Genomic DNA, 13,547 nt, shown 5'->3' with positions numbered 1-13,547 from the left:
GAGAAGGTCATGGAGAAAGCAGGGACGGGGGAGGGGATGGGGTGGTGGTGGTGGTGGTGGTGGTGGTGGTGGTGGTGGTGGTGTTGATCCAAAGGCCATGAAGCTGCAGTGAGAACTAGAATCAGGAGTGTTTGGTAGCTTGAGAGGAAGAGATGATGAGATTTTTAAAAGATCATGCAGGAGCTGAGAACATGGCTCAGTGGGTAAGAGAGTTTACAAACATGAGGATTTGAGTTCCATCCCCAGAACCATGTAAAAAGCCAGCCGTGGCTGCGTATGCTCAATCCTAGGAATGTGTAGCAGGGAGACAGGATCAGCACTGTGCTTGCTGGCTGCCAGCCTAGCTCCAGGTTCAGTGAGAGAATAGTGGAGTATGATGGAGCAGGGTACAGGTCTTCCACCGGGATCCTCATGTGCATGTGTATGCCTACTCATACATATATGGTCATACAACACACACACAGACACACACACACAGACATACACACAGACACAGACACACACACATACACACACAGATACACACACAAACACACACACAGACACACACACACAGACACACAGACACAGACACACACACATACACACACACAAACACACACACAGACATACACACAGATACAGACACACACACAGACACAGACACACACACAGACACAGACACACAGAGACACAGACACACACACAGACACAGACACACAGACACACAGACACAGACACACAGACACAGACACACACAGACACAGACACACACACACAGACACACAGACACAAACACACACAGACACAGACACACACAGACACAGACACACACACACATAGTTACACAGACACACACACACACATACACACACACACATGTACACATCTTCTACAGTTTCCCCCCTCTGCTTGCCACACACATGAAGGAACATGGGTGTGTCTGTTTTCTCATGATTAAACTACATTACCTAAACCTAAACCCCAGGAAGCTGAAGATCATGAGAGCAAAGCTTTTTCACATGTGAGAGTCCATTTCATTTTTAATAATGACGATACGCCAATGCTGGTCACAGTACCTACTGTTCATTCTTCAGTCTTCTTAGGATCTATCTATGGGGAGTCTATTTTCTGGCTTATGGGGAACAGGCTAACTTCTGATTTCCTAATGATCTTGGTGCATGGCGTCTCACAAAAAGCACTAATTCTGAGAACATGATGTCATTTTCTATACTTAGTGTCCGCTGGGAAAGGCCTCACTATGTGAGGAAGTTACTTTAAAACAAAGTGAAACCCACTGAGGTTCCTGGAAGTGGGTGAAATCCCTATGCAGCTTGTAAGGCTCACGGAGAGAAATGGTCAAATCCGACTATTCATACACCCATTTCCCTCGCTGTGATCCCAGCTTCACGTAGGTCAACTGTCCCTGGGTGCGTGCAGAGGGGGATGGTTCCAGGTTCCCTATAAAGAGCAAACCCCAGATTGCCCATCTCCCTTTTATATATTTGGATATAACTTGGAGTATCTAATGTACATACTGTCCTTTTTCAGACTGTTTATGTTCCTGAAGATAATGCAAACATTAAAGGGAGAGGTTTTCTTCCTGTATTGTTTGAGGAACAAGAAAAAAGTTAGTATATATGCTCAGTACAGAGGCGTTTATTTTTGATTCACAGTTGGCTGAATACATAGATAAGGAAGCTGTGGAGACTAAGGGGTGACTGGACCACAGTTCATCTTCACACTGACAAGTGAGATATTAGGAAAAAACCCTACAGTTTTCATATCCATTTGACTCCTCAGTTTACAGGGTGACATGATTTCTTTTAATATTAGCTTCACATTTACTCATATTATTTTGTTTATGTTGGGTGTGTGTGTGGGGGGGTCAGGTGAAATGTCCTTGACCATCTAAACTACAACACAATCGAGTGATTCCTAGACAAAACTCTATGGATAGCATCTATTTGAGATATTCTTTCCCCAGCCGATTTATCCAACACTGGCAACCAAAGATAACAGTGAAGGCTTACGCCACTCACTGCCTTTCACTAAAAATTCTATTTGATTGAGAGCTAGTAATGGCATTCCTGAAATGGCTATGAGTTATGGAATATGGCAGCATGGGTAATTTATGTCTGAGTGAGCTATAAAGCTGTAAAGAAGGATTTTATGGGAAAATTTAATCTCCACGTGACAAGGCTTTCAAACTGCCCTCTCTACTTAAAACATTTTTAAAAAAGTTTCCTTCATTGCTCTAATTTCAAAGAAGCTAAAACTCTTAGTGCATTCGATCCAAAACCTAAATATACATCATTCCTACTAAGTTTGAGACAGATGAGCCATTCCTAACAGGAAAATAAAAGTGGGCGATCTTACAACAGCATCTTAGATTTTAAAGAGAAGTGAAGGCTCTTTGCCTGTGTATTCTTGAGCCTCTCTTCTTTTACGGCCAGTTTGATCATGGTTGTTGGAGACCACTATGAATGTACTGCATGGACAGAAGGTAATAAAAACATAATCTACACTGTGTATTCTTCGCCAGTCAAGCTACATTTCTTTTTTATGTCTATGCACTTGTACTGACACGGGACATTTTTTTTTTATCAGATATATGAAATAAATGTAGAGGGATGAATGCTGGCATTATTTTTATTCATAGCTACACTCCCTGCACTTAAAGGCTATCTTTAGTTTGAATAGAGACAACCACCAATCAGAAAGACATAAAACAAGAGTAACAGTAACTGGGAGTCAGAATCGCTTAACCATAGAGTATTGTTTCTTGTTAGTTTGCTGGAAGCTTCCTTGACTTCATTACCAGAGGTTCATAAAGACATGACCAGTCATAACTGCTCAGTATTTAATAGACGAGTTCAGAATGTCTCAATCGTATCACGGAAATTCTGACAGTGAATGCTGACGAACCTTAACTTCTCAAGGCCTTAAGGATAAAACCAATTTAAATTTACCCCAGCCTTCCAGAGTGGATTTTTCCCAATTCACTCATATGCCAAGATTTAATCCTACCTACCACATCTCTTATCCTGTAAGTAAATTACTGAATGTGGCCTGCTTAGATTATCCTGCCAGAGACTCTCAAAAGGTGCAGCGGTAGCACTGGCACACTAGGCTAATAAAAGTAACCTTTGTATTAAAGCAGACTGTGCCTGCTGGCTGCTTTTCATTTGACGGATGTGTAAGCAAAGCCTAGAAGCCACTGTACAGTGCCTTCCTGGACCACTCCCTATTTAATTTATCTGTTGGTTTGTTTGCTTTAAAAGCAGGTCTTTCACTAAACTTGGAGCGAGCCAATTGGCTAGTCTGGCTTCCTTCTCCTCTGGCACCAGGGCTCCAGATGCCTGTGTTGCAGTCCCTGACTCTGCACACGAGTGCTGCGGATCCAAACTCAGTCCTCATGCTTGCAGAGCAGGCACGCCACCAACAGAGCCATCTCCTCAGACCACTGGCTGCCGTGGTGACCACACAACCACGCCTCCTTACTTATTTACTATCTGTGGTAGCAGCAGTGTGTAGATATGACAATGACTATAATGCCTGACAGAAAAGATGTCCAGTCCCTTTAATAAAACCATTCTCCACGTCCCCTTTAGCAGTGACCTGACAGAAAGGCATGGCTGATTCCTTTAATAAAAAGGATCTACTTCCATACCGTTATCAAGTAGCTAATGTAAGGAGTATGTATCTGTGCGGGAATTATTTAAACAATAATAATTACTATTATTATTATTGTGAAATAGTGTCTCATTATGTAACTCTGACTAGCCTGGAAGTGACTCTGTAGATCATCTTGGCCTCAAACTTGCAGAGATCCACCAGCTACTTCCTGTTGAGTTCTGGGATTAAAGAAGTGAGCCGACCATGCCTAGCCGAATATGTGTTTTTAATAGAGTTTGACAGTCTAAGAAAATATCATAGCTCCATTACTAGTATTCTATGATGGGCTAATAAATGGATGCCTATTATTTCACAGCTAGAAGAACAAATAAATAATAAAGCAATAGCTCAAAACTAGCAAGGACAATGGCTGAGGGTTACACTGGTAGACCCTATTCATGCTGGCGTAAGTCAGCTACTGTTTGCAAATCATAACCTTCAGATACAACAAACTACTTAGAGACTACCGGATGGCACTATGTGTGGACAAAGTCATCTTTTCCCCTGTTTTAACTATGTATGGGGCCATACCTCCTCCAACATGCTATAATGGTGGACCTAAGACCAGAAACCCAATGCCAAGATAGAAGTAACAACAAGCAAGGGTCTCAAGCATCTCTACAGATAGCCATTCTCAGGCCAGGATAATGGAAACCAGGATGAAACAGAGAGGGGAAGGGGGAACAGGTGTGCAGGTGAACCATGATTTAACAGAGCTTACTGGTCTACCTTCTGCATCCACTGAGCTTATAATACACTAGGAAAAACACTGAGACATCTGATCTTGGAGTCAAACAACAACAGCATTTGGGACCTAGGAAGGTGGTCCAACAAGTTCATAAACATCTGTGGAGAGTAAGAGTCCATAGGCATCCTTATATTTCAATAGGACTTCCCATCTGTGAAGCACAATTCTATATATGAATGTAGTTACAACTCTCAATCCGGTCAGGGGTGAAGAGAATAAAAGACTGGTAGAGAGGCACATCTGGGTGCTGTGGTGTACAGCAGAGGATGGAAAAGTGGGAGCGCCTGGTAGATCCCTGGAACCCACAGGACTGAGGTGATTTGTGTGCCCTGCTTTCTGCACATACTTAGCAAACTCTGGAGAATTGATAGTGACATACAGGTGGACCTGGAACACTGCTAAACACCTGTATGCACAGAAGGAATTTTCTGAAGCAAAGTGACAGGTCCCAAAGAAACCCTTGTGCTAAGGTTTACAACTCAACGAAACCAGAAATGGGTCACCCTATAGGGCAAATTCCACAGTCAATCAGCTGACTAAAAATTGGTGAAACAGGGACTGAGAGACGGCTCTGCTAGTTCTGAGGTGGATTCCCAGCCAGCATGCAGTAGCTCACAACCGTCTATACTGGGATCTGATGCCCTCTTCTGGCATGCAGGCATACCTGCAGATAGAGCACTCACATACATAAAATAAATAAACAGCTTTTGCCCTCTTGGTCTCTTGTCCTCTTGCTCCCCGTCTATCCCCTCACCCCTTCCCCCCCTCTCATCTCCTTCCTGCCCTTTCTCCACGTGCTCATGGCCAGCCTCTACACTTCTTCTCCGCTATTCTCTCTCTCTGCCTTTCTCTGCCTCTACTATCCTCTTGACTCCCCTCCTCATGCCCTGAATAAACTCTATTCTAAAAAAATAATAATAAAATAAATAAATAAATCAGAAAAAAATGGTGTAACGTTCTTTATCTTCATCATGGAGTTCACCTGTCTGCTTCTGAAATGCATTCTGATGGAGTCACCACGAGAACGGGCAGTGCTTTCCTCACCTTTGGAAATATAAGCTGGTCAGATATTTACATAATAACGTTACTATTTTACAAACACTGCATTGCATGGACTGCAGGTGAGGCCTGTGTATTAACTCAAATAGATGCAGGACCGACGTCAGAAACTGCTAAGTCACAGGAGGTTCTTTACCTCGAACGGAAAGGCTTTCCAAAGAAACAGGAGCCCATGTTTATGAGTAAGACAACTGTTCAGGCTCATGCCTCTTGCTGACACTGTGGTGTAGAGGCCTCTGTGGGAGCAGCCACCACAAATAAGTGTCCTGAGAACTGTGGTGCTTTTCAGTGTTGCTTTTTATGGGGAAAAGTTAAGATCTAGCAGGGCTTGATTAGAGTCTTAAGTCTTGTCAGGAAATGACTCATGATGCGGACCCTGTGCTCAGTTCTCTGCATGTGCAGTCTTAAAGCAGTTCAATGGAAGGGATTTTTCTCGCTCACTTAGCATTCATTTTCCCACTAGCAGCACTTCAGACAGAGCATCTACAGAACCAATCACCTCAGAGCAAAGAGATGCCATTCAATTAACTCTAAGCGGGAGAAGAGGCTGAGTTTCCCAATGGAGCAGGCCGGCTCCTCCTCTCACTCGCTCACATTTCCTCAGAATCGAGGCTGCGATCTGCATCTGACCTCCAGGTGACCGTGACGTTTTCAATTCAAACGTGTGGCTTAGCTATAAATAAGGCAGCATAGCCACACAACTATAAATAACTAGAAATTATATGCTTCCTCCTGTATGTTGGTACTAGCACGGCAAAACCCTTCACTTGCTGTGATTGAACAGTCTCTGCAGGGAGACAAGAAATATAGCTGAAAAAATCACCTCATCCTCCCGGGATAGAAGCCTGTCAGGGTCTGCAGCCACACTGCAAGTGGGAGAAGAAAGTGAGACCTCCAGTATCTGTCTGGAGAACGTTATGCCGAGTTTATAAAAAATAAATTATCAAACAATCGTTGACTTCTAATCCGTGAAGAGGAGTGAAAATCATCGTTTTCAAAACAGGGTGAGAAATGCCTGCTACTCACATGCACGGCACTGTTGGGGTGGGGGACATGTCAGCATTTTCCAGCATTTCTGTGGTTTCGGAAACTGTCTAACCTAGAAAATGTCATAACCGACATTTGGTGCCCAGCACAGTCAGAGCGCCATTAGGTTTCAGGCGTGGCCCTCCTGTGAGTGATGCCCACAGACAACTCATGGAGAGCGTTAGGCCTCGGATTGTCTCCTCCACGAGTGTGCCAGACAAAGATCTGTGATCTTTGAAAATCCTGGGAACGACACAGCACACACAAATGTTTTCCCGGTCCTTGGGTGTGACGGCTGGAGGAACTCCCTAGCCCTGTACCACCCACTCGCCAGACTTAAGGTTTTAGAGGAACAATTTCCCAATATTAGGAAATAGGTTTATTGTATCAACAAAAAACACATCTTTCAAATATTATCCCATTATTTGAATTAACAATAATATCTTATGGAGGCCACTGAAAAATAACGGTATAGGATGATGAAATCATCTACACTGTATTTTTTTCTTTAAACCTTTTTTTTTCTTTTACTAAATTTTGAGGTTAGGATTCCTTTCCCCCCAACCCCCACCCCAGGATAATAGTGACAAAGGCGAATTTTAATTATCTAATTTCTAACTGAAATTGGGTCTCCTCTTCAAGCCCCAGTAAGTATCAACAATATAGATCATCCCTGGGAGGAGGAATCCATTTCCAAATACAGACTGAATTTTAAAAACGAATATTGATGTGTTAGATATGACATTTGAAAATGAAATTAGACTGACTTGGCAACCAGAAAGAAAGATGTTGTTAGGACCAACACTATTTGGTTGAGGCAACGTCTTTTTAAAGGGAATTCCCATTAAGCTCCCTAAGTGGAACACCTGATACCACACCAGCCAGTGTGCCTTCTGGGGGGAGGGAGGGGTGGCCCTGAAATCTATGTGCCTGACCGTTCACCCCCCAATGCTGCAGTCATCGTTTAGCACACCTTGAAATGTGCACACAAAATTGTCTTTGGTAGACGACACTAAATCTTTAGGGAGGGGGTTACCTCTATTGTCAAATACGATTTCATTAAATTATGACATGTTGCCAGCTTTCTGGAAATTTAAAAAAAAAAGTTCTGCCAAATCAAGTTCAATATGTATGACATTTCACAGAATGACACAAATCAGAAAGGAATTCGACCAGAAGTGTAAACGGTTTAAGTGGCTTGCCCAGTAAAACTGGGTGAAAGGTCAGGCAAGACAATGGGAAAATAGCATCCGTCTAAAGGGGCCTGGTCAAGAATCATAAGACCCAGGCCAAGCAGACGATACAAGTGACGGTCACATCCAGACATGCAACTCTTTCCCTTGCCCCTCCCCCATGTCGATGACAACGTACGTTTAACAGGATCTTGGGGAAGAGATTCACTGGTAGTCTTGAGTAAACTTTGGGATGCTATGGAGAAAACGAGAGAACATAACTAAAAATAAAAAGAACAGAAACGTGGGAGTGATGGCAGAAAGACACTCACAGGACTCAGAACCAAACAAACAAAATGGGGGTTAAAAAAAGCACTAAAATAAAATCAAAACCTAAACAAAGAACCGAGGAAACCCACCCAGATGAGATTGGTTACCGGTAAAGATCAGTACCGTGGAAAGGCTGCCCATTCTGGCACTGACAAGACACTGGGAAATCTGCAGGAGTCTTTCTTCTCCCTCTTTATCACCAGTGACCCTCAAACCTCTCAGTGCCTTCCTCAGCAGTAGCTCCTCGAATGTCACTTGTTTCTGGGGACATTTCTGACTTCATTCTTCACTATCCACCCATTTAGCCGACCTTCACACCCTGTTGTTCCCTTTCCTTCTTTGAAAAGTTTTATTACCGTGTGTAGTGTATGTGTTTGTAATGTCTGTGTATACAGGTTACACATTCATGTGTGTGGAGACCAGATAGATCTTTTCCGATCATTGCTCCCCCATGTTATTTGAGACAAAGTTTCTCAATGAACATGCAGCTTGATGATTGGCTAGACTGGCTGCCTAGCAAGCCAAGCCCCAGGGATCCTCCTCTTCCTGCCTTTCAAGAGCTAAGAACACTATGCCCAGCACGTGCTGGAGACCTGAACTCTGGCTGTCTTCCTTTCATTGAAAAAAAAAAGTTTGTTTGTTTGTTTTTTTAAATAAAAACAGACTGAAGCATCTCTCCAGTCCTCCAGTCCCCTGCCTTGTTGCTCCAAAGGTTCTAAGAATCAAACCAGACCCAGTTGGGTCTTTGCTTCCTTGATACATTGTAACCTGATTCTGTAAAAACTAAACAGAACTACAGACCTTCTCTAATAAGACCCTGCTGGCGACATTAAATTTTTACAAATCAGTCTACAAAGTGTATGCATACTCCAGTCCCTAGTGAAGGTATATAATGTTTTACTCCCCCACAGAGTAATCAAATGGAAGGGAGATGATGGGGCGGTGTGTGTGTGTGTGTTACACTAGGGTGGGTAAAAAGACAGTGTACAAATCTTGAGGTGAATTGATCTCTGCTAATAATATAAAGCAAACTTCCTCATCACTAGAATATGATATCCCAGAAACTAAACCTACCTTAGGGAAAGGGGGAAAACTTGAGAACTTTGCCAGGAAATCCTCACCTAGCAGCTAAACCCTTTAGGGCCACTGTAACAAAGGCCCTTTGTTCCAAAAGCTCCAGGCTACAGAATCCTTCATTGTGTTTGGAGTTACCTAACCCAATTAACCTCTAGGAGAAAATGAGCTTGGGTATCCTTAGCTAGGGGCTACAATCATCCAATTGAAGTCAGAGCCTCTACACCTGTTTCCTCAGAGTACTGAAGTAGAGTCATCTCCTAGGAGACCAACAAGAACTTTCTAGGACTCAAACAGATACTAGGTACCTCACAGTGTGAGGTCTTAAGGGAGCAAACCCTTTGTTGTTTTGCTTGATTCTATGATTTGGCTGGAAAATTGCCAGAATGTTCCCAGGTATTCCCGGGCAGGAATCTGTCTCCCTGCCAATCCAGGAATTAAAATGCAAGATTTCTCAAGAAAGACTTGCACAGTGACTAAGATCCTTGAATAGTTCATGTATTCAAATTGTGACCAAGAGTAAACAAATACAACTGAGGACTTCGCTTGAAAGGCTACTATCAAAATCAGATATTCCATATATCTGAGACATGGCTTCTTGAGGACTGGCTCTCTGGGGGAATACTTCATCTTACGCTGATGTCATCAGGACTTCATAATATGCCCCACAGTGAAGACAATTTGATGTTTCCAGAGAGACACTGTAAGTTATTTCCCTCAGCCTTATGCCACTGGAAGATGCTAGATTTATTATTTTCTTTGTGCGTACATGAACGTACATATTTGTGTGTGATTGTTCATGCCAATGAGCCCATGTGACAGTCACAGGTCACATGCTTTCTACCTTGGTTGAAACAGTCTATTTCAACTCTATAGCTCAGGCTAGCTGGTCCCAGACTTCAGGTGCTTCTCTAGTTGCTCCCTCCCATCTCCCTTTGTAAGTGCTAGCAATAGAGGCGTTGGCTATACCTTTGGTGTATGTGCATTCTGGGGATTCGAACTTAGGTCCTCACACTTGCAGGACAAGAGCTTTTATTAACAGTCCAGATCCCTAGTTCTTGTCTACCTAATTGCATGAGAAAAAAACCTAAAAACTTGACAAGACTATGTGCTCTAGGTGCATTCAGGGAACAACATGAGCACCCGTGGTGGTTTGAATGAACATGACCCACGTACGCCCCTACAGAATGGTGCTATTAGGAAGCATGACCTTCTTGGAGTAGGTGTGTCCTTGTTGGAGGAAGTTTGTCACTGGGGGTGGGCTCTTAGGTTTCAGATGCTCCAGCCAAGCCCAGTGCTTCTCTTCTTCCTGCTGCCTGAAGACCTAGGAGAAGAACTCTCAGCTACCTGTCCAGCACCATGTCTGATTATATGTTCCACGCTTCCCACCATGATGATAATGGGCTGAACCTCTGAACTATATAAACAATCCTCAATTAAATATTGTCCTTTATAAGAGTTGCTGTGGTCATGGTGTCTCTTCACAGCAATGAAACTCCAAGAGAGCATCTGAGGCTGCATGAGCTCAATTCAATTAAATCTCATTATCAGAATGAAGTAAAAAAAAAAAAAGACGTGATGAGATAGCAAAGGAGTTCTCTACAGCAATCTTTTCAAGACAACTGAAGTTTCATAAGCCAGTGAGAGACTACTGACCATGGGTTCATGCAGAAATACGAATACAGACGTGGACGTAGACAGACACAGATGTTTATGCATTTGCAGGAAGGACCGAAGAAGACAAAAGCCACTCTAGCCCCTTTGTAAAGAGAAACAGTCAGAAGTTCCTAAGAGTTGGAAGAAGAATCTACTACCATGACTATAAGAGAATACACCCAAGGCCATGCTTTATTAGAGATAGACAGAGAGATGTGCTCATGATTGAACATACTGTAGAGGAGGCTCCTGGTAATTAGAGAAACTGACAGGAATGTGGTTAGTGGAAGCAACAGGCCCATTCCCAAGAACAAGGCGAAAACTCAATCTGTTTCAACAGCAGAGCCAGTGGCGAGAAAGACAAGAGGTGGCCAGGCCGGACGGAGGATCCACTTACACACGCTGCCACACACCGCCATGCAGTACTCTTCCGTGTCAAAGTTGTTCCTGTTGCCACCACATCCGCCGTAAAAGAATGGGGCGCACTTCCCTTCAGTGACATCAAAGTACCAGCGGGAGATCATGGCGCGGCATGGCCCGGTCTCGGCTTGTTCAGAGCACACCTCTAATTAGAGGAGACGTGGGGAACCACATTTAGCAAGAAAAGACACCTTCTGGCTGTTCACGTACATACTTACTCATCATTAGGCCCTGATCCTCCCAGTGGTGACCTGGGCTGAGCAGAGTAGGTAGCGCCTACTAAGTCTTCCCCGAGGAACTGAATGACCCACTCAGATTTCAGGGTCACCTCTTCCACAAAACAAGATATTCTCAGCTTGTTTAATGTGTAGGATGCTACAGGTTTGGGATAGAAGTGAAAAGGTCCTTTTCTCGATTTAAAGATTAAAAAGTATCTGCACATCAAAAAAAAAAATCTCTCTTTAAAAAAGCATCTCCTAAAAAAAACCTTGAGTCAACTCTGAGGTAAAAGGATTGCTAGGATGGGATGCCGACACCTAAGTTCTCTCCAACTTCTGACTGTTTTTCTTCGTAAATGATAGCCTAGACTCATGTATAATTAATCACATTTATTTTTAATGTTTCCAGCCTGTCCACTGACTAGACCTGACAGCGTATCTGCAAGAGTGACTGACGGGCCAACCACGGTAACTCAAAGCAATTTTGTATTCCTGTATTTTTATCTGACTCTTAGCCCGTCATGTTCTAAACAGTAACATGCGCAGCTAACACATTCAAATTTATTAATATATACCACACATTATTTTACATTAAAACACACCTTACCTGCCAGTCTGTCTTGCCCCTATCTCCCAAATCAGTCCCACATCCCCATTGGTTTAAAATGCAGCAGTTCAGTTAGCTGCATTTTAAACATTCTTCACTATTAGAAGTTAGAGCTCTACAGACTTCCGGTGTGTCTGCCTTTGCGGCAAGGGAAACAATAGCTCCATCTCTTTTTGGGGGGTTTGCTCCCCACTCTTGCTGGCTGACTCCTCACATACAAACATCTCATGTAGACTGGGTTTAACTAACTTACCCAAAGGGAAAATACCTTTCTAAAAAATAAAAACTGTCTAAGACCCAGAGCCTCTGGGTTAGAAATAGTAAACATGAGACAGGAAGGTAGAATGCTTATTCCTATAAATTAATCTCTGAGTCCCAGCAACCAAAAGATTCATCCCTTACACTCCCCAGGATCACATAACTACTTTCAAACAAACAGTCAAAAAACAAATCAAGGAGATGAAGGCAGACAATGGGGAATCCCTGCTTTTCCTTTCTGTGAAGAAAATTCCTGAGAGCCAAAGCAGGGAATGCTCCCTCCCGGGCCTGCTCTCACCTCCCTGCTCTCACCTCCCTGCTCTCACCTCCCTGCTCTCACCTCCCTGCTCTCACCTCCCTGCTCTCACCTCCCTGCTCTCACCTCCCTGCTCTCACCTCACGGAGTGGTAGGTAGCCCTTGCTTTTAAGTTCTCGTTTCATTATCTTCACCTACATCCCTGCATGACAACCATTCCGTGGCCTGATCAATTTTTTGTTGTTGTTGGAGATACTATCCTGGACACTGAATCCCAAAAGACGCACCACCCCCATCCAGGCCCTCTGTATCAATCAACACACTGCCCTAATCAACTAAAGACAAAGATTCACAAAATGCAGCAAGTTTCTAACCCCGAGGGCCTCAAACAGAACTCTACAGGGATGGTTTACAAGCATCTAAACCAATTCTGACTCTTGCAGTTTGTGTGTGGAAGCACCTGGTTCCAGGATCATCCGCCTGGTATCCTTACTGCGAGCCTCCTCCTCTTCCTTTTGGAGACTGGGATTAAACATGCTTTGGCACCCTTGTTTGTTCCTAGTATGATATTACTTTTCAGGAGTCTCTTCTTTGGTGGTATTAATGCCAGTATTGGACATCCGTGCCCTGCACTGGCACAGTTTTCAGTCAACAGAAACTGTCAGCAAACCCATCCACATTGGCTCTGGCACAAGGGGTGTGTCTTCATAGTCTCCCCCCTCCCTCACTGAGTAACAGTGCCAGAACTCCAGGCAAAGGTTAGGTAATGGAATAAAACAATGGCAAATGCCTAATGTGTGGGGGAGGGGACAGGGTAGGTCTGTGTGAGCCTGGAAAAACTGGACGCCTCCCTCCAGCATCCGGCATCCAGCCGCTGGATGGCGCTGCTTCCAATATCAGAGTTTAATGGATGAAATTAGGAGATGCAAAGTCTCAGAATGTGGAGAAAGAATTCTCAAAGCACGATTTTCACCACGTTCTGCGAAACATGATAAATTAAACATGGTATATGGGCATATATAATATAAATGTACCTCTCTTAAAATCTGTAATTTTATTCTCTAAT

The 13,547-nt window shown here is 43.5% G+C and overlaps 1 protein-coding gene across 6 annotated transcripts in view; it reads right to left on the bottom strand.

The window, feature by feature from the left end:
* App (amyloid beta precursor protein) overlaps positions 1-13,547 on the bottom strand; it is a 227,419-nt gene that overhangs the window by 78,930 nt on the left and 134,942 nt on the right. For 2 of the 6 annotated variants that reach the window (XM_052158106.1, XM_052158108.1), the window contains exons 7-8: positions 11,120-11,287; positions 7,862-7,918 (exon numbers count right to left, since the gene is read on the bottom strand). The exons of 2 other annotated variants lie outside the window; for them this stretch is intronic. In XM_052158106.1, coding sequence (XP_052014066.1) covers positions 7,862-7,918; positions 11,120-11,287 — 225 coding nt within the window. The remainder of the gene's footprint in view (positions 1-7,861; positions 7,919-11,119; positions 11,288-13,547) is intronic. 2 more of the 6 variants (XM_052158109.1, XM_052158110.1) reach the window with 1 other exon arrangement.

Source organism: Apodemus sylvaticus, chromosome 15, assembly GCF_947179515.1.
Source record: "Apodemus sylvaticus chromosome 15, mApoSyl1.1, whole genome shotgun sequence".
NCBI classification, from domain to species: Eukaryota; Metazoa; Chordata; class Mammalia; order Rodentia; family Muridae; genus Apodemus; species Apodemus sylvaticus.
This window is presented reverse-complemented; position numbering and strand designations above follow the sequence as displayed.